The 19323-nt window shown below is 35.4% G+C and overlaps 1 protein-coding gene across 6 annotated transcripts in view; it reads right to left on the reverse strand.

The window, feature by feature from the left end:
• The window catches only part of MCTP1 (multiple C2 and transmembrane domain containing 1), a 495837-nt gene that overhangs the window by 259316 nt on the left and 217198 nt on the right, over positions 1–19323 (reverse strand). For all 6 annotated transcript variants that reach the window (XM_069085117.1, XM_069085113.1, XM_069085116.1 and 3 more), the window contains 2 exons: positions 17705–17875; positions 12500–12630 (listed from right to left, as the gene is read on the reverse strand). In XM_069085117.1, coding sequence (XP_068941218.1) covers positions 12500–12630; positions 17705–17875 — 302 coding nt within the window. The remainder of the gene's footprint in view (positions 1–12499; positions 12631–17704; positions 17876–19323) is intronic.

Raw genomic sequence — 19323 nt, forward strand, 5'->3', positions numbered from 1 at the left:
CTGCTTGAAACTCAGAGAGAAAGAGGTTACTGAGTGATGGAAGTAAGTGGTAAGGAGTAGCAAGAAGTATTTCAACTCCCTTGCCTGGACCAGTGAGCTGAGGAAAATGAGTGAAGGTGGAGCCAGTACCAGAGAAGGTGACAAGGGAGACTGTGTCATCCAGAAGAAGCCAGATTCCAGTGATAGTCAGAAGTTGGAGGTAGTGGGAGAGACAAAGATTTAGGATGGACAGAAGTTTGTTGCCCATGGATAGGCATTCCAGAGGGCACAGTGGAAGAAGTGCTATTTGGCTGGAACTTTAGTGAGAAGGATGAGAGGGATGCAGATAGGGAATGAGGTGGTGAGGATGGGGAAAGGGGTTTCAATGATGACCTATGGGGGTTTAGAGTCACTGGGACATGTAAATTATGACCAGGTGTGAGAACATTCATCATTGAGTAGAAGGTACCACTTCTCTGGGCAGGACAGTGAACAGAGTGCTGGACCCAGCTGGACTCAGAAAGAATCATCTTTCTGAGCTAAGATCCAGCCTTAGATACCTACTAGTTTTGTGACCCTGGGCAAATCAATTAACCCTTTTTGCCTCAGTTTTCTCATCTGTAAAATGAGCTGGAGGAAGACATGGCAAACCACTCAAGTACCTTTGCCAAGAAAATCCCAAATGGGGTCATGGAGAATAGGGCTAAAATGACTGAACAATAACAATACCAATTTTCTCCCTAGATGAGGCTGGAGATCAGGTTGAAGACAAGTACATAATGAGGTAGAAGAAACATGGTCTGATGGTCAGAATGGAGATCCCATTTCACTCTTCCTTTCTCCAGAGGATGGAAATTGTGTAGGAAATAATCTCTTTCTTTTCCATTTTTTCAAGTCTCTTTTGCTTGTTTTATGGTTGTTCATTTGTTGATTTTCTAGTTTTTTAAACTGCATGCCTAGATAATTAATTCTTTCTTTTCATATTCAGTTAATGTCTTTTCAGAGATATAACTTCCTCTGAGTACTCCTTTATCTGTGTTTCATAAATTTCGGTTCATTACATAGATGTTAAAGTTCTCTTTTAAAAAGAGCTATTGTTTCTATGAAATGTTCTTTGATCTTTTCATAAATGTTGTGCTTTTGTCATTTTTAAGGCTCTCAAAGTGCTTAGTTTTAAGAAATAGCAGCCTTGACTAACCCTAGACACATGAAAGCAGTGATTTAATTGCATAGTTTTTTCTTGCTAAACATAGTTGTTAATTTTCCATCTTTCTTTATTCTTATTACATTTTCATATTAAGTGATCTGTTATCTTCTGACTTACTTTATAGAAATAAATCAAATTCCTTTGTTTTGCTCAAAATCAATTTTTCATTGAATTTATATAAAATTATGCAGGTGTTACTTTTGGATTGAAATGCATTTTCTTTGCTTTTTGGAATATTATATTCAAATTTATTTTAATTTTCTAATAATAATTAGCTTTGAATATTACTATTCATTTTTCTTGGCTCATTAAGGTACCTGTAATATTTGTTATTTAAAATTGAGGTTCTGACACTCAGTTATGAGAATACCTGATGAATTAAATTTGAGGTTTCTCACTGCTGGTATTCTGTAGATTCTATTCAACTCTACTTCATTTTATGTTTCCAATGCTTTGGGGTAGTTTCCTTGTATGACTTCCTGAAGCATAGAAAAATGCTTTTTATTTTATTATCTTTTTATGGAACACTTGTATTATTTATATTATCTCTTTATACCCCATCTTTAACATCAGTTTCCTTGGCTTGTGGATATCATTGTCTTTCAACCTTCTTGTCTTTTATTTCTGTTAATTTTTTCTCCTAACTCTGAATTTTTGTGTTTTGAGTCTACAATTTAAAAAAAAAGAGAATATATTGTATCAGAGAGATTCTTTGTCATGTACTTTAAATTCTCTAATCTTTCTTGTCATTTGTACTTTTTGAGAACTCTCATTTCCACTCTGATTTCCATTCTTACTTCTTTTAATAATTTCTATGTTCTTCTGGAACACTCTGGAGTTTTCTTTTTTGCCACTGAGCTATCATTTTAAGGCTCTCATTATGTGATACTTCCCCTTTTATCAAATACTTGAGTCCATTTTTTACTCCACAGTATTCATTTGTTGTATTGAAGCCTTTTCAAAAAATTGTGCATTTTTCTTTCCTTGGTCTCCCTACTAGTTTTTCTATAAATTTTTCTTGTGGTAAATTCTTTCCTATACCCTCTTTGTTGTTTCCTGCTATTCTACTTTTCTCTTCTCTTACTACTTTAAAAATGATGAAGGGACCTGAATTTAGCTATAATCTTTTACTCATTCATCTTGCTGGAGTTCTTCTTAGTTGTTCTTCCCCCTCCCCCTTTTTTATTTGATACCTTATAACTGTTTTGTTTTGCTAAAATGGAGATGGGATTAAAACAATCCTCTCATTAGGTCTTCAAGTTGCCCTAAGCTTACAATGACATAGGTTCAGATAGGCCCCTCTGTTTACATTAGAAACCAGTATTGCCATTGACTTCCACTTCTCATCACTTTGAAATAGGATCAATGTTTGTTAGCTGTGAAAGTTTCCAGGTTCCTTTGGACTTCTCATTGTGGATATTTGCTTATACCAGCTAAAGTTCTCTAGAAAATAGTGACAGTCTGTTTCAATGTCCTTGCCTTTTTGCCATTTTTCAATGCCAATAAACCTTTAAAATATTTATATATACATATATGTGTGTGTATGTCAAGATAGCTATTGTAATTGAATTATATATCATTGTTTCCTCTTCTTTTCCCTTCTTCCAGTCATTGGCATAGTTGCTGACCTTTATTTTAAAAATTTGATGATCCAACAGCTGATACCAAAATGACTTCCACAGTTGCAATTGCTTATTTCCTATTGCTATAGAATCAATTTTACTTGTTGTGATGCTATTTGGTATTCTCCATATTATGTAATATTTGAATCTTTAAATTAAGCAAATACGCAAGTTATTATAGGTATGATACTTCTACAAAGTCTGTGAACCTTTGGACTTAAAAAAAATCTAAACCATTTTTTCTACCTTTTTTTTTGCTGTCCTTCTCAATGCTCAACTCAGTATTAAATTACTCAGTATTTACATATTATTTACATATATTTTGACTTAATGTGGAAGATCTTGTTAAGTTCTTTGTAAGAATTATATATTTAAATATATGGAATATAAATGGCAAACTGACATATTAGTTAATATTCATCTTGCATTTATTTACATGCATTTCTTCACCAACTACTTTGGGCTCTCATATTTATTTTCTCCTTCTTACTCTAGTAATTCTAATTGATGTTACTCTGGTAATATCATTTCTGTGATACAATGGAAATATTTTTTAATGTGTATGTGATATATGACCTCTTGGGTTTTAAGAAATAAATGAGAACTGTTTAGACTTTTCTTATTTCACAGATATAATATATATATTTTTTCCCTTTCAGGCTTGTAATTCTCAAGGTAACTCAGGGCTAAGAATTAAATGACCAAGCAGAAACATTTCCCTTTGTTCATGTATAGTTTTCACTATAGTTCTGCCTGAATGAGCCATTATGATATGGAAACAACTCTAGTTCCTTGAAAGCTATTTGGTAAAGTCCAAGCTCTAACTGGTCCTATCAAGTTGGGAAAAGTCTTTCTGATCCCATGAGAAGTGGCATGACTGTTATTTTGGACTAACCCAGATAATTTTGCAAAGACTAAGGCACTAGAATCACAGAATCACATGTTAGAATTCTAAGGGATCTCCAGAGACATCCAATTCAGTTTGTGCTAGAACAAGAAGATTGGCTATGTAATACGAGATGAATGGTCATCTAGTCTTTTCACCAAAACCTTCAGTAAGGGGAAAGTTATCATGTTTCAGGACAGCTTATTCCATTTTTGATAATGTTAATTGCTAAGAAGTTGAGTATAAATCTGCTTCTCTATAAATTTTCTGTAATTTCCATTCCTTGTTCAGATCTCTGAGACTAGTCAAAACAAGTCCAATTATTCTTCACATGATAGTCCAAAGGTATTGATTTATTCAAAGGTATTGATTACTATCCTACCCTCAGCTCCCTTAATATCCTCATTTCTCCAGGGCCAATATCCTTTGTGACTTCAAACTCATCTTCATAGGCATGAGCTTGAGGACCTGTACTCTCCTGGTTCACCCTTCCCCCTGGACACTCTACAATATGAGCTACTAAGGGACCATTTTTTGGGGGAAGGGAATATACAACAACTAATGAAAATTATCTTCTTCAGGGTTAAGGCATGCCTAGCTGCATTGGTGGATGTAGTAGACACAATAACAACAACAACAACAACAACAAAAACCTTGAACTACTGAAGTAAATCTATTCACAAATAATTTACATTTTACCACCTGAATCACACAACTGGAGTGATTATTGTTAGTTGCTGCCCCTACCAACTTATTAGGCAATGCATTTAAAGAATACTGTAAGCTATCAATACCACATTTACTGAATTTCATGATTAAGCTTTCAAAACATCACAAGATGTAAAAAAATGCTTAATGCTGCTATCTCCCCAACTGTCATCTGATGCTCTCACTGTTCCTTTGACTCTGGGGAAATATTTATATTTCAGCATAATTCTGCAAAATTGTTAAATTCCCCATTCAATGACTATAAAGTAAACTGCTATAACTGCCCAACTTATTACACAAAATATGTTCATGAAGGGAAACTGGCCCATCCCATAAGAAATATCACTGCCAGTATAAACTTTTGGAGAACATCTCCTGAAGATACATGTAAAATAAAACAAAAACTAACAAAAGGAAAAGCGAGATGGAAGCCACTGATAGTTGCGGTTTATGTTCAGCTCAACCTGAAGCTTGGCAAGAAGAGTCAGTGGCAGGATTCCATTCTTCATTTAAATAATAGTCAGTTTCTTTTAATGAAATATTTTATTTAACTCATGCTTAGAAAAGAAATGCGGAAATATAAATATTTCATAATAAAAAAAAATCTCCCTCCAGTTTAAGATTTCCTGACTAGTATATGCCATTGTGCCTTTAGATGAATAATGCAGGATTGTCTGGCTCATTCTACTCTTATTTACGTTGGGTGTAAAAAAAATCTTTGTAGTGTTTGTGCAGCAAGTAAAAAATGTCTACAATTAGGACTCAGCGGGTGTCAAACCCTCAAATTAATTTGGTCACTTCAAATATATTTACCTTTGGTTTTAAAATGTTAATGAATTCAAAGAAATATGTTTTTAAGACCTTTGTTTGCCACAGTGCTCATATGTAGACATACATCCACTCAAATACATGCTCATATAATTTTAAAACATTGTTCCTTACCCACAACTTGCCAGTTTGGAGTACATGTTCCTTAAAACTCTGATAAACTTTAAACCATTAATGAAAATATAGCTGAAAGGAAACTATACAGGTTTGTATTTACAATCCTTGATTGTCATGGGCCGTGCCAACTCATGGTCACTGATAACAATGAGACAGATGGTGTTAAGGGTAATCCAACAGCCTAAAAATTATGCTCCCAAATCAATGACATTTTAAAGATAAACAAGAATTTTTTACCCTAATAAATAATGCTGTAAATCTCACTGTACTGGACTGCAAACAACTCCCGCTGAATAAAATCTCATGACATGGGATTTACTTATCCTGTATGTTCATAAAAACAACTTGTTCTGTGACAGCCCTCATTCTTGGCAATTTACTGCAGCTGTCTGCAGCCAATTTGTTCACATTATGGCTATGCATAAAGGTGTAACAATCATGGGGATTTATTAGCTGATTATCATAAAGGTGGCAGCCAGCCTCTCCTTCCAAAATGCAGGTGAAAAGAAAGTTAAACAATTATATGGGGATTAAAATCATACCACTCTAACTTCGAGTTTGTATCTTAGGAATAGTTAATTGTTGTTTACTACGTGGTATACATCACTTGAGTCAACTTACAGGTAGCACTATGCTTAGGGAATGCTTGTTGGGTACATAATGTACTTACTGGATACCCTGAGGATTTACCTACATTGGCTTCTGTTCTTTTTGTCTTAAATAAACTCTAATCAGAGTGATGTGCACTTAAGTATCTGGTGAGGGCAAATGACCCTTATTCAAAAGGTTCACAGATACAATTTCAGACAGGCACGATATTCAGAAATGCCATTTACCCATTTCTGGGAACCATTTTAAAATTCCTTCACATTTTTACACACACCAAAAACACTTTCTTAATCCTTGCCAGGACCTAGACCCATCAGTGCTTCGCATGGGGTGGGGCTTGATTTTTGCCGGTGATAGGGGTTTAATAAATGTTTGCATGTTGTTTCACTGGTTACTCTAATCTTCTGTGTCTAAATAATTTCTTTTTTTCCCACATAACTGCAATATTTGAAATATTTATTATAGCAGAAAAGGGTCATATTCATTTGAACTGAGTCAAATTCTAAGTTGTATAAATATACACAGAGTTAATTTTTACTTCCAAGCTCTTACACAATTGCTGTCTTGTTTAGCTTTTCTACATATATGTGTGATTTTATTTTTGGATTGTTCTACATTGTTTCTCACTTGGATCACTCTCTTTTTTTCCCCAAAACACTTATCTACTCTGTTAGGTAGTAGAATGAATAATTTCTATGTCCTATGAACAAAGCTGGAAACGTAATGGGGGAAAAATGCTCCAAAGTCTTTTTCATTAGATCAGGTAAGTTGGAAAGGTATCTGGTTCCCTCACTTTGGTCAAATATCTACATGGCTTATAACATCCTCATTGTAATTATGATGGTTTGCAGCATAATAAATGCATTCCATTTTCTGTTGTTTGGTAAACATTTTAAAAAATTTCACACTGATATACGGAGATTTCTAGATAGGGCACAGATTTATAGATGAAATGAAAATTAAAAGGTTTTCTAGTCAAAACCCTTCTCTATAGTATAGAGAATTGAGGCCCAGGGACTTGTCTAAGGTAACATAGGAAGTAAATGACAGAGCACGTCCCATGCTCTTTCTGCTGGATCTTACTACTTTGTGCAAGGCTTTATTCTAAGTCATTGTAGATTGTGAGAATGGAGCTCATGTTGTATGTTTCCCATTCCTACCTCCTTACCATTTACTCCTTCATTCATTCAAAAAGCAATTATTTAAGGCTTTCCATGTACAAGTCACATAGGTGATAATGATAAAGATGAGAGAGAAAAATATTCCCTGACTTCAAAGAGTTTACAGTCTTCTAGGAACATATATGTCCACAGATAAGTAAGTACAGGACATGTACATAATAAATACAAAGTGATTTCAGGGGCAAGTGGGGGAATTAGGAGAGGTCTCTAGAAGTAGGTGAGCACTTGAGTTGGATCTTGAAGTGAAGTAGGGTCTCCAAAAGATAGAGATATGAGGAGAGAGGATTCAGGACATGTGAAAAGGGATGGACTTAGGAGGTAACTATATGGGGAACAGTAAGTTGGCTAATTGGCTGGAGTGTAGCATACATAATGTGTAATCAGTCTGGAAAGATGGGCTGTAGACTCATTGGGAAGGGCTTTAAATGCCAAACGGAGAAGTTTATACTTTATCCTAGAGAAAGCTTCTTGAACAGGGAAGTGACATGGTCAGACTGTTTTATGAAAGTCGACTTGGTAACATAGTGGAGGATTGATTGGAGAGGGGAAACTCTGGGATATAGGAAAACTATCATAGTGGTGATATGAGAGGTAATTAGTGCCCAAAAGAGGGTAATTGTTATTGTGAGGGGAGAAAAGAGGGCAGATGCAAGCAATGTTGAGGAGATAGAATGCATAACTAGGAAACTGATGGGATATGGGAGACAGGGCATGAGAATGAAGAGTTGATTTAATGTAAAATATTATACTTGGGTTTAAAAAATCATCATTAAAGCATGCAAACAGAGGTGAATCTCGATAGCAGCTAGTCTTAAAAAGAGCTTTCCACCAGCTGGCTTGTGAGAATTAAAGGATCATGGAAATCTCAGATTTGGAAGGAAGCAAACTCAGATACCATTTAACCTATCCCCCTCCCCCAAGCATAAATCCCCTCTATCACATCTCTGGCTAAGGCTTTATGAAGTAACTTTTTAAAGATCTCCAATGTCAAGTAATTCATTTCTTTCCCAAGGCAGCCTATTCTTTTTTTTCTTTTAATATTTACAAAATTTTGATATTATTTATTTTTTACATTCCTTAAAATTTTTTTTTTGAGTTCTAAATTCTTCCCCTCCCTCAAGCTCTTCCCAAAGCCACTGAGAAGGCAAGCAATCTATCAATTATATATGTGAGATTATGCAAAACATTTCCATATTAGCCATATTGCATAAAAGCAAGAAAAATAAAGTGAAAAAATTATACTTCAATTCACACTTGGAGTTAATCAGTTTTCACTTTATAAGTAAATGGCATTTTTTAAAAAAGCAATTGGGGTTAAGTAACTTGCCCAAGGCTACATGGCCAGATTTTTTTGTGTGTGTGGTTGTTAAGTATCTGAGGCCAGAACTGATCCCGGGTCCTCCCAACTCGGAGGCCAGCGCTCTTACTCACTGAGCCACCTAGCCGCCCCATAAATGGCATTTTTCATCATGAATCCTTCAACATTTTCTTGGGGCATTGTATTGATAAGAGTAGCTAAGTCTTTCACAGTTGATACTCATTACAATATTGCTTCTGTTGTACACAATGATCTCTTGGATCCGCTTACTTTATTCAACATCAGTTCATACAGGTCTTCTCAGGTTTTTTGAAATCACCGTGCTTGTCATTTCTTATAGCACAAGAGTATTCTGTAGCAATCATATATCACAACTTACTCATCCATTCCCCAATTGATGGGCATCTCCTCAATTTCCAATTCTTTGCCACCACAGAAAGAGTTGCTATAAATTTTTTTTTGTATATATAGGTCTTTTTCCATTTCCTTTGATCTCTGTAGGATACAGACTTAGTAATGCTATTGCTGGGTCAAAGGGTTTGCACAGTTATATAGCCAACTGGGTATAGTTCCAAATTGTTCTCCAGAACGATTAAACTAGTTCACAACTCGACCAGCAGTGTATTAGTGTCCCAATTTTTCCACATCCCCTACAGCATTTGTCGTTTTCCTTTTCTGTCATGTTAGTCAATCTGATAGGTGAGAGATGGTACCTCAAGGTTGTTTTAATTTGTATTTCTCTAATTAGTAGTGATTCAAAAAATATATTTTTTTATCTGGCTATTGATAGGTTTGATTTCTCCTTCAGAAAACTGTCATTATCCTTCAACATTTATTAACTGGGGAATGGCTCTTACTTTTATAAATTTGGCTCAGTTCCATATATTTGAGAATTCAACCCTTTATCAAAGAAACTTGCTACAAAAAGGTAGTACTTTGATAGTACTACATGGTCTATGATGACTCCCCTGTAGTCTCCTTCTATTCATTTGTTTGAAACCCTTACTGTTTCTAGGCTGAGAGCTTTCGAAGCTGCTGTTGCCACTGTCAAAGACACCACCTCTAAGGCCCATGCTGGTGCTGATGCTGACTGTGCACTGTCTGGACCCCATCTTGGTGTCAAATACCTCTTCTGCCAACCTCATAAGTTGACTTGACTAGAAAAATGTCTCCCCCTGACTTTTTGTTGACTCTGTCACTCCTTGATTCAATTCGAGATGTTATTTTAAGGTTGCTTGGAGGGGAATGTTGGGAGAATTTGACTGGGTTGCTGCTCCTACTCTTCCCTCTTGGTTCTGCCCCAGCTTATTATACTTTTCAACCAGTTGTAGAACTGGAAAGTTCTTAATGTTGCACTAAAATATTTTCTCTGAAGTTTCTACTATGTCCATGTAAGCTACAGGGAGTAGATAACAGTGAGAAGAAAATCCAGGCTGGTGTTGCCTCTTAAACCCTCTAATTTCCCCTTCCCTATCCCCGGACCATTTTTAATAACAGCAATGCTACATGAATTAATTAATTAATAAGGAATTCCTTATATCAGAGAGTTGTGAGAAAAGTGCTTTGCAAACTCAAAATGTTGTATCAACAGGCTGTTATTATTATTTATTTTTACTAGTAAGCCCAGGTTTCAATTCACTGCTGCCCCCTTCAGTTTTCAAGGTGCTATTCATGCTACTTTTGAGGATTTTCTATACACCAGACCCACTCTAAGCAGTAGACCCTAAGAATATCTTTCCTCCAGTAATTCCTTCTTATTAAGAACATAACCAACTCTTAAGATATCAAAAAGGGAGTGTAATAAGAAGTGCAACACTTAGGTGCTGCAGAGACTAGAATATTGGACGTGGATATAGGGAGACCTCTATTTGAATCCTGCCTCTGATACCTACTAGCTGTGTAAACATAAAAGCCACTTAACAATTTCTGCATCTGTAAAATGGGGGCAATAATATTCTTACCTTCCAGGGTTGTTGTGTGGATCAAATAAGATAATATAGGTGAAGCTCTTTACAAACATTAAAGAGATATGCAAATGCTAGCTATTACCCTAAGAATAATACAATTGAGGTTACATATAATAACAGATGGAAAAGATAACAGTTCTCAGTCTTGTATAAAAGTTCTTAGAATATTCATTGATTCTTCTTGTTTTCCTTTTGCCTTTCTTTTCCTTAGTTTGGTTCTTAATATTAACTTCATTCCAGATTCAATCTGATATTATTCATTCATAGTCCTCTGAATCTGCTTTTCCAGTACTCAATATGGGACCTAGTCTGGAACTTTTCTCATACATATTCCAATACAGGGGTGTGTTGGAACCATTTTGAACTGGAGCCAATTGTTAAATTTTTGGTTTGAGTATTTACACCTTGGAAAGCGACAAATGCTATAAATCAGGGCATGATATATTGTTTTGTTGATTGTCTAGACTTAAGAAAGGTGGAGAAAATTTTAACAATGCAGATTAAATTTACAAGTGTGTTATATGTACATTCTCCCCCTCCACCTCCCTTAAACATTTACCTGCATACCCTTTCTCCCATCACAGAGGTCTCAGGGACCATTTCCTCCCTGGCCATGGTGGGAGAAAGCCTGTTCTACACCCTCACCCTTCTCCAAGAGATCTGAGGGCTCTGGCCCTATTAGAAGTTGCTCAGTTTCTCATGGAAGCAGATTCAATGCTTCATGCAGTCACCATCATTAAGACCACCTCCTTATGGTTTTGGTCTTTGTACCCATGGCTTCTCCCAGAATAATTAGTTCTTCAGATCTGAATCTTGATCACTTAAGCTGACCCTCAAAGGAACTTAAGGATGTTAGGAAGTAGTCATGAGAAAAGAGTGGGAGAAATTGGCAGGCGGTGGCCTGTGAAAAGACACAGAAATGGCATGTGGACTGCTACACTTGAGATACAATAATAGGATAGTTTGGCTGGACTTTGGGTACGAGAATAGGTGTAATAAAAATACATCTGGAGACTAGGTTGGAATCAGACCACGGAGGGTTTAAGTTGCTGGGTGAAGAGCTTGTATTTTATCCTAAATGCAACGGGGAGTCATTATTCTGACAGCTATGTGGAGGAAGAATTGGAGAGGGGAGAAACTAGAAATAGGTAACCTATTTAGGAAGCTACTATAATAGAAGATAAAAGGTAATACAAGTCTTAGGGTGGGGCACATTTCTTAATCTTTTGGGTCTCAATGTCCTTGTCTGTAAAATTAGGAGGCTTGTACTAGATGATCTGGAAGGTCCCTTCCAGATTTATATCTCATGATTCTATGCAATCAGCTATTAAATATAAATTATGATTTATATACTTACATCATGTGGATCTCAGCCTCTTAAGTTGTCACAGTTCATTATTAAATTAATACGTATTGTATTTTTTTTTTATTATTGAGCAATTGGGGTTAAGTAACTTGCTCAAGGTTACACGGCCAGTTATTTCTGGGTGTGGTGCTAAGTATCTGAGCCCGGATTCGACCCCCAGGTCATCTCGACACTGGGGCCGGTACAATATGTATTGTCTTAATGACCATTTTCCTATACTGAAAACATGGTGACTTTTCACAATTTCATGAATCTCTAGAGATTCTAAACATTCCATCTTTTGTTATATCTTACAAAAACAGCATTTTATGGTCATAACAAAACATTTTATGAAAAATTTCCATGCTATGAAGAGAGATTAACAACTGTATTTAAAAAAAAAAGTTCAAAAGATTCCCTTATCCTATTTCCAACGTTTCCGAACAAGAGAGCTCTTCTATAGGAAAGAAACCACTTGCCTCTGGATCCTTTTTACACAGACATTTTCTGTCCATCAACTGGTCAAAACTGCCACCTACTGGTCAATACTGAGATCTGCCTTTCAATCCTCTACAATGTGAAATACTACTGAAAGCTATGTGTCCTCTGGTAAAGTCCTCCATTTCTTTCATAATGATGAGGGTTGGTTATGAGAATTAAATTTAAAACAAAGATGATTTTTGATAATCTACTTCCCTCCAGAGTGAAATAAAAAGACTGACTAGCACAAACCTGCCAATAAAATCATCCCTCTTCCCAGCATCTTTGTCCCATGCAGTAATATCAATAATTCCTCCTCGTTCTTCATAGAGATGAAAGTCAAACTGTTCCCTCCACTGAGGATTCAATGTTTTTGGCATAATCTAGAAAAAAGGGAACAAGAAAGCAATTATTGCTTTATAATTTAAGCTCCTCTTGCTTGTGACACAAAATTAAATTTCAGGTACTACCTGGAAATCATATGAACTTGTCAGAGGCTTTATTAAAAAAAAATCCCAGGAACCATGCATAATAGGGCACATTTACCATGCTTACTACTGTTCCCACCAAAAAGGAGACCCTGTATGATGGTTTGTGCTGAAGAATGAACCATGTTTCTCTTGAGGGAGGGATTTTATCCTCAGCCATGCTGAGTGTTGGACAGGAGATAATTCTAGATAACAATTTGAGAGTCAGATTGAAATATTCCTAACTTTGGAAGGGAAACAGGCTGAAAAGCTCAGTTAAACAATATGAGAGATTCTTTATAATGATAGTCAATGAAAGGAATTATCATGGTAGAAAGTGAAAAATAAGAGTTTCCAGAAATTTTTGTTTGTGTCCCCTGGCTACTCTCACTATTTGGAGAACTGGGTTGAACAATACAGAAACTAGACAGCTGCTATGATGACTTCATGTTATGTTTTGACAGAGGCACACAGGGATACTAAGTTCCTTCTATTAGCAAAATGACTGTTCTCTAAGTGTCTATCAAAGTTACAAAGAAATAGTTTTCTACTAATTTTTGAAGTTTATTGCCAATATAAAGCAACCTCATTCTGACACAGGGGCAGCTAGGTGGCACAGTGAACAAATGCCAAGCTTAGTGTTAGGCTCATCTTCCTGAATTCAAATCTGGCCTCAGACATTTACTAGCTGTGTGACCCTGAGCAAGTCACTGAACCCTGTTTGTTTCTTTTTCCTCATCTTTAAAATGAACTGGAGAAGGAAATGGCAAACCACTCCAGTATCTCTGCCAAGAAAACCCCAAATGGAAACATCAAGAGTTGGACATGACTGAAAAATGATGGAACCACAAAAATTCTAACACAAGAGTTAATAGGTATTATAGGCTACAGAGAGGATTTAGTAGAAGAATCACGCATGCTGGAGACCATACAAGGAGGTTTATTTATTGAAGTATCAAAAGTACTTTATTCTAAGGTGGTCTCTCTACAAAAGTCTATATAAGAAAGCTCAAAAAAAGTTATTAAAATCAGGCTATTGTGGAGTGGTAGAACATTGTCAGTTAAACCATCAAGTTAGTCAGTCAACAATGCTGAAGCACTTACTATGTGCCGGAACCCATGATAGGTGCTGTGGAAACAAAGAAAAGGCAAAAATATGGTGCTTAAAGGAGCCCACATTCTAATGAGGGGGACAATATGCAAACAACTGTGTACACAGAAGAAATATTCATTATTAATGGAGGGTAATCTCAGAGGGGTGGCATCAACAGAAGGTTGGGAGACAGGGAAAGGTCTCTTATGGAAGAAGGGATCTGAGCTGATTTGGAGTAGATGAGGTCATGACTCAGTAGACTGAGAAACTTGGAAATGAGATGCTTGAGAGAGTACTGATGTGTACATTGAATTTCCCCAGTATAAGGGCAGGATTTGAGGCAATGAGAAAGACATTTTTTAGAACAAAGCAATACATTTTGCATTATGCTATATTATCCTGAACTTTATTTGTGACATTGAAACATCTCAAAAATTCAGAAGTCTAGGTAAAAGTTACTGAAATTCTAAAGAATATTAATGTTTAGTTCCTATCAATTGAACAAATATTTACTATCAGATAACTTTACATTTATATATTCTTTTTTTTTTTTTAAGCAATTGGGGTTAAGTAACTTGCTCAAGATTACACGGCCAATAATTTCTGGGTGTGGTGCTAAGTATCCGAGCCCGGATTGAATCCCCAGGTCATCCTGACCCTGGGGCCAGTGCTCTTACTCGCTGAGCCACCTGGCTGCCCCTACATTTATATATTCTATTAGGTTTAATTTTTTTATGTTTCACTTTTGGAGGCATGAAATATGAAAGGTATGATGCTATAAGGGTACAAAAAGAACAAGGCTGTTTTCAAATAGTTGGCAATCCAGAAGACTGATTACTAACTAATTTTTAAAATCATTGCTCTCTAATCATCACTGAGTAGAAGTATGTATATAATGGTTTTACACACATACACACATACACACATTTGTGTCTAATGGTGGCCATCTCTAGGGCTGGGGGGAAAGGAAGAAAAAACTGGAAAATAAAAGAAAAAAGAAATTTACATGATAACTATTACATATTTAAAAGGAATAGCATGTTGTACATGATTAATTGGCAGTTTCATGTGCAAGCATCTTTTAAAAATATACTATGTTATACAAATGCTTGTATTATTCCATAAATTAAAAATAAAATAAATCTTCAAAAAATATTAGTATACAATACCAAATCAGCGAGGGCTGTTTTTAAAATGCAACTTTTGCATTATAAATTCTTGAATAGGGGAAAAACTATTTTTTAAAAAAAGGAATTGTAACCAGAGTGAAGAAGAAAAGGAGAAAAACCCCCATTTAGGCTAGATGAGAAGAAGAGTTGAGAAGACTTATTAATGAAAAATCAAGAAGAAGATAGAGTGAAAAAGAAATGGTCAAATCACTTGATATCCTAACTGAATTCTGAAAGAAAAAAGAAGAAAGGGACAGGAGAATCCATTACATGTTTTATAATAAAGAGCTTACTAATTAAGAATTTAAAAAAATCATTTTCACAGTACCTATCTTAAGTGTTATTCACTAAATTTATATTTTTCAAAGGAACAAATGAATGACTACATTTCTCATATAGATTATACAGAAAAGAAGAGGCCATGTTGAATACTGGGAAGAAAGCTAGATTTAGAGTCAAAAGGCCTGAATTTTAATTCTGGCTCTGATACTTAGCATGCAATCATAGGCAAAAGACTCTCTTTCTGGGCCTCAGTTCTTTATCTGTAAAAAAGGTAGGAGTCTACTAGATGGCCTTTGAGATCTCTTAGAGACTTAAGTCTATGTTCCTATGATTTCCAGTATTTAGTAGACATCCTTAGAAACTCCAGGTTAACTGATGCAAGGCCCTTGGTCACATCAGCCAACAGAATAACCTAAATGGATTTCTTTCCTTTAAGCAGAGAAGCCCAAGGTCATCTTCCAGCTTAGTATTAGAACAGGAATCTTTAGGAATAGAGAGTGTGAAAAAAGCAAATTACAGTATACATGTGTAACCAAATGAACCATAATTTAAAAGCTCATAACAGAAATTTAATTAGCCAAAGAAGTAGAGAGAGAAAGAACAAAGAAGACAAGGGCTCAGTGACAGATTTCATATTTCAGGTCCTAAGATTAGAAGTGTAAAAAAGGTTTAAACCTCATAGAGCAGTGGTATCAAAGTAAGTCATAATTTTACTCAGAAAACCACAAATCAACATTATCTATATTGTATTTTTATTCATTTTGTTAAACATTTCCCAATTACATTTTAATTTGACTCAGGCCCCATTCAGAGTCTTCCTGAACCTTGAGTTTGACATCTCTTTTAGGGAGCACGGAAATGGAAAGATATCTGACAAAATAAAAGATAAAAAGCAACCAGTGGTACTGGCATATATTTGTGTAATTTTTTTTTTAAGCAATTGGGGTTAAGTAACTTGCTCAAGGTTACATGGCCAGTTATTTCTGGGTGTGGTGCTAAGTATCTGAGTCTGGATCCGATCCCCAGGTCATCCCAACACTGGGGCCGGTGCTCTTACTCGCTGAGCCTCCTGGCCACCCCTATTTGTGTAATTCTTACTTACTCCAATACATCACTAAACACTGGTTGGGAGACAAATACATAGAATTGGGTGCGTAATACAGTTATTCAAATGTCTCCCAAGTGCATTAAATTAAGACAAGTCCATTGTCATCAAATTCAACTGAAAAGAACAAAAATAAGGCTGTGGGTAAATATGAATTTTTAATATAAAAATAAGACATGATTCTACCTTCTATAAACTGCAATAGTACTTTTTATCTGTATCACTTCTGGGGACAGTAAAAAGGACACTAGACTTACAGTCTGAAGACCTGGCTTTGAATCTTAGTTTCACTATTTCTTAGCAAAATTATATGAACAAGCTTCTTGACATCTGACCCCCAGTTTCCTTATCTTGAATATGATCATAACAATGATATACAATGCATAGTGCACAAGTTTGTTATGAGAAAAGTTCTTTGTAAAGTACAAAATAAAACATGAGCTAATATTGCCTTGTATTATTTACTTTAATGTATTTATGCCTCATTTTCCCCAACTAACTTCTTGGGGGCAGGAAGTGTGTCTTATAGAGTAGTGTTCCAAATCAATCATAGTGACCAACATATAGTAGCTCAATAAATATCCATTTGACAGATAAAATTGATAAATTTTATCTTAAATATCTAATTATGGTTCAGTTAACCACTGAAGAATCATCACTATGAAATTCCCAAGGATGGCTAAAAGTAACGAACACTTTGCAATGGCATTCAGAAAAGCACTTGATATGTATAATGGCTCTACAAAAGAAATGAATTTCAGTCATGATGGTAGGTGGTCAGTAGCCTGAAATGGATGTGATGAATTGCCCCAAATCATTAGTTAGCACCAGCAGCAAAAAGCAGAGCATTAAAGATCATACACAGATTTAGAGTTTTGCTTTTTTTAGAGGGGTGGAGTAATGAACTCCCAATATGAAAACTCCCCCTGCTAATATAGATCAGCAAGTTGACTAACATATAGTCTTAGAGAATAGTTTGAGATGGTAAGAATTTAAGTGACTTGCCCAGTAGCATACAGTCTGCAATATGCCAGAAGCTTGTCTCGCCATATGTCTTATCAGAGGCAAGACTACAAGGAAAATTTTCTTTTCTATTCACTCCATAAGATGCCTCTCAATTTAGATAAAAAGTGCATCATATTGTGCCCCTGAAACTTTGCAATTACATAAACTAAAAGTTTTGGAAAACACAGCATGTACTAGCTCTACCCTCTGATGGAAGCCCTATGAAGGGGTTCTGCTGTATTTATCAAAGACTTGTTTCTTCGGTTTTAAAAGTATAGTCATTAATGGAACCAAATCTTACAAATGCTGAACAAAAACACCATAAAGGCAAAGTACCTTGCTCTTGTACTTCTGATGACCAAGCCGGAATTTCACATAGGGATCACTAAATCCATTTGAATCCATGGCCTTGAGGTCTCGGCCCTCTATCAAAGTGATGCTGACAATTCCTCTCCATAGGTGGGATTTTCTGTGCAGGTCTGAGAGACGTAAACTTTGGGTCTGAAACTTTGAGTAAAGGAGAAGAGGATTATTTTAAAATGTAACAAATAATTTATTTGATACTTAAGTTTTTTTTAATTCTGCTACTCAAAAAGAGAGAATCAAATTTTTCAACCTGTTTGAAGATTTTAAAATATGTTTCATACATGTTAAATACAACACTATGGCAGTTTTCAGGTTCTTTATAAAGAGTTTAATGAAGGAAAAGACATGAAAATGCACATTTAACCCGTAACACAGTCAAGAGTTTGAATTCTTCAAATCCCAATGACTTGTAGGAACTTCAAGAAGATCTGGAATTTCTGCAGATGCTGATGGCCAATAATCATGTGCTGAAAATCATTTATGAAAGTAATTTATGATACTTAATAGTAGAGGCAAATCATGGCAATTTGTAGCTTACTGACTTTTGCCTTAGATGATGTATTTTTTTTCAAGTTCTGACTTTATTGTTACAATTCATTCTTCTTTCTAGGATTGCTGAGTAAGAATCTGGAAGCAAAATACCACTACCGCCTCTCTCTTGGCACACAGAAAGATCCACTGAGATTCTATTCATCGAAGAGGATGATGTTTAACAGGCTTGGAATTGTAGTTTACTGTTGACCTTGATATAATGACTAAAATTGACCAAACAATTGGCATTTATATCTGAAGCCTGCTTTCCCATAGGAGAGAGAAATTATACTTTAAAAACTATAAATGCATGTTTTATGAGATAGATGTATGCTCCTGATTTTATTTCTCCTTTAGATATTTGAATATTTTTTATTGAATTTTGTCAGTTATGTTCACTTCTAAATTATGATAATATTGAACCTGAATGAAATCAGAACTAGATATAAGGTAGTAATGTTATCTGTTTCAGTGTTAAAGGTAGCCTAATAGGAGATTTACTTGGTATACAAAATACACTAAGAATTCAGTCTATAATCTTGACACTTCTTACTTTGGCTATCATGCAAAATTATTTTTGACTAGGTTTTATCACTGTAGGAAGCTCCCAATTAAGAATTTCCCCTAACAATGTCAGTTTGTACCTTCTCTGCAATTTATTGTCTTATTGGAGTTGTCTGTACATGTTACCAAAGTGACTGTTTCTTTTTATAATCCCATTCACAGCTCTTATTGTTTGCATTCATTTCAAAAGGAATTCCAAGATTCATTTCAAAACCTAAGTGCTCCTGAATTGTTATTTAAACTGCATTTTACCTAATTTCTTTTGCCTCAATTGTATAATCATGGTTAGCTTCATGTAACTCTACCATTTTGCAACCCAATTTTTTTCACCTGACAATAATGTCTTATTTAGCTAACATCTTTGGGCAATGAAGTTTCCCGACAATTGAAGCTTATCCCTTTGAGGGTCAAAATTTAAATCATCTCTCTCTCTCTTTCTCCCTACCTTATCTATCTATCTATCTATCTATCTATCTATCTATCTATCTATCTAT

This window comes from Petaurus breviceps, unplaced genomic scaffold (assembly GCF_028583685.1).
Source record: "Petaurus breviceps papuanus isolate PSGF00001 unplaced genomic scaffold, PetGlider_PUasm1.0 175, whole genome shotgun sequence".
In the NCBI taxonomy this organism is placed as follows: Eukaryota; Metazoa; Chordata; class Mammalia; order Diprotodontia; family Petauridae; genus Petaurus; species Petaurus breviceps.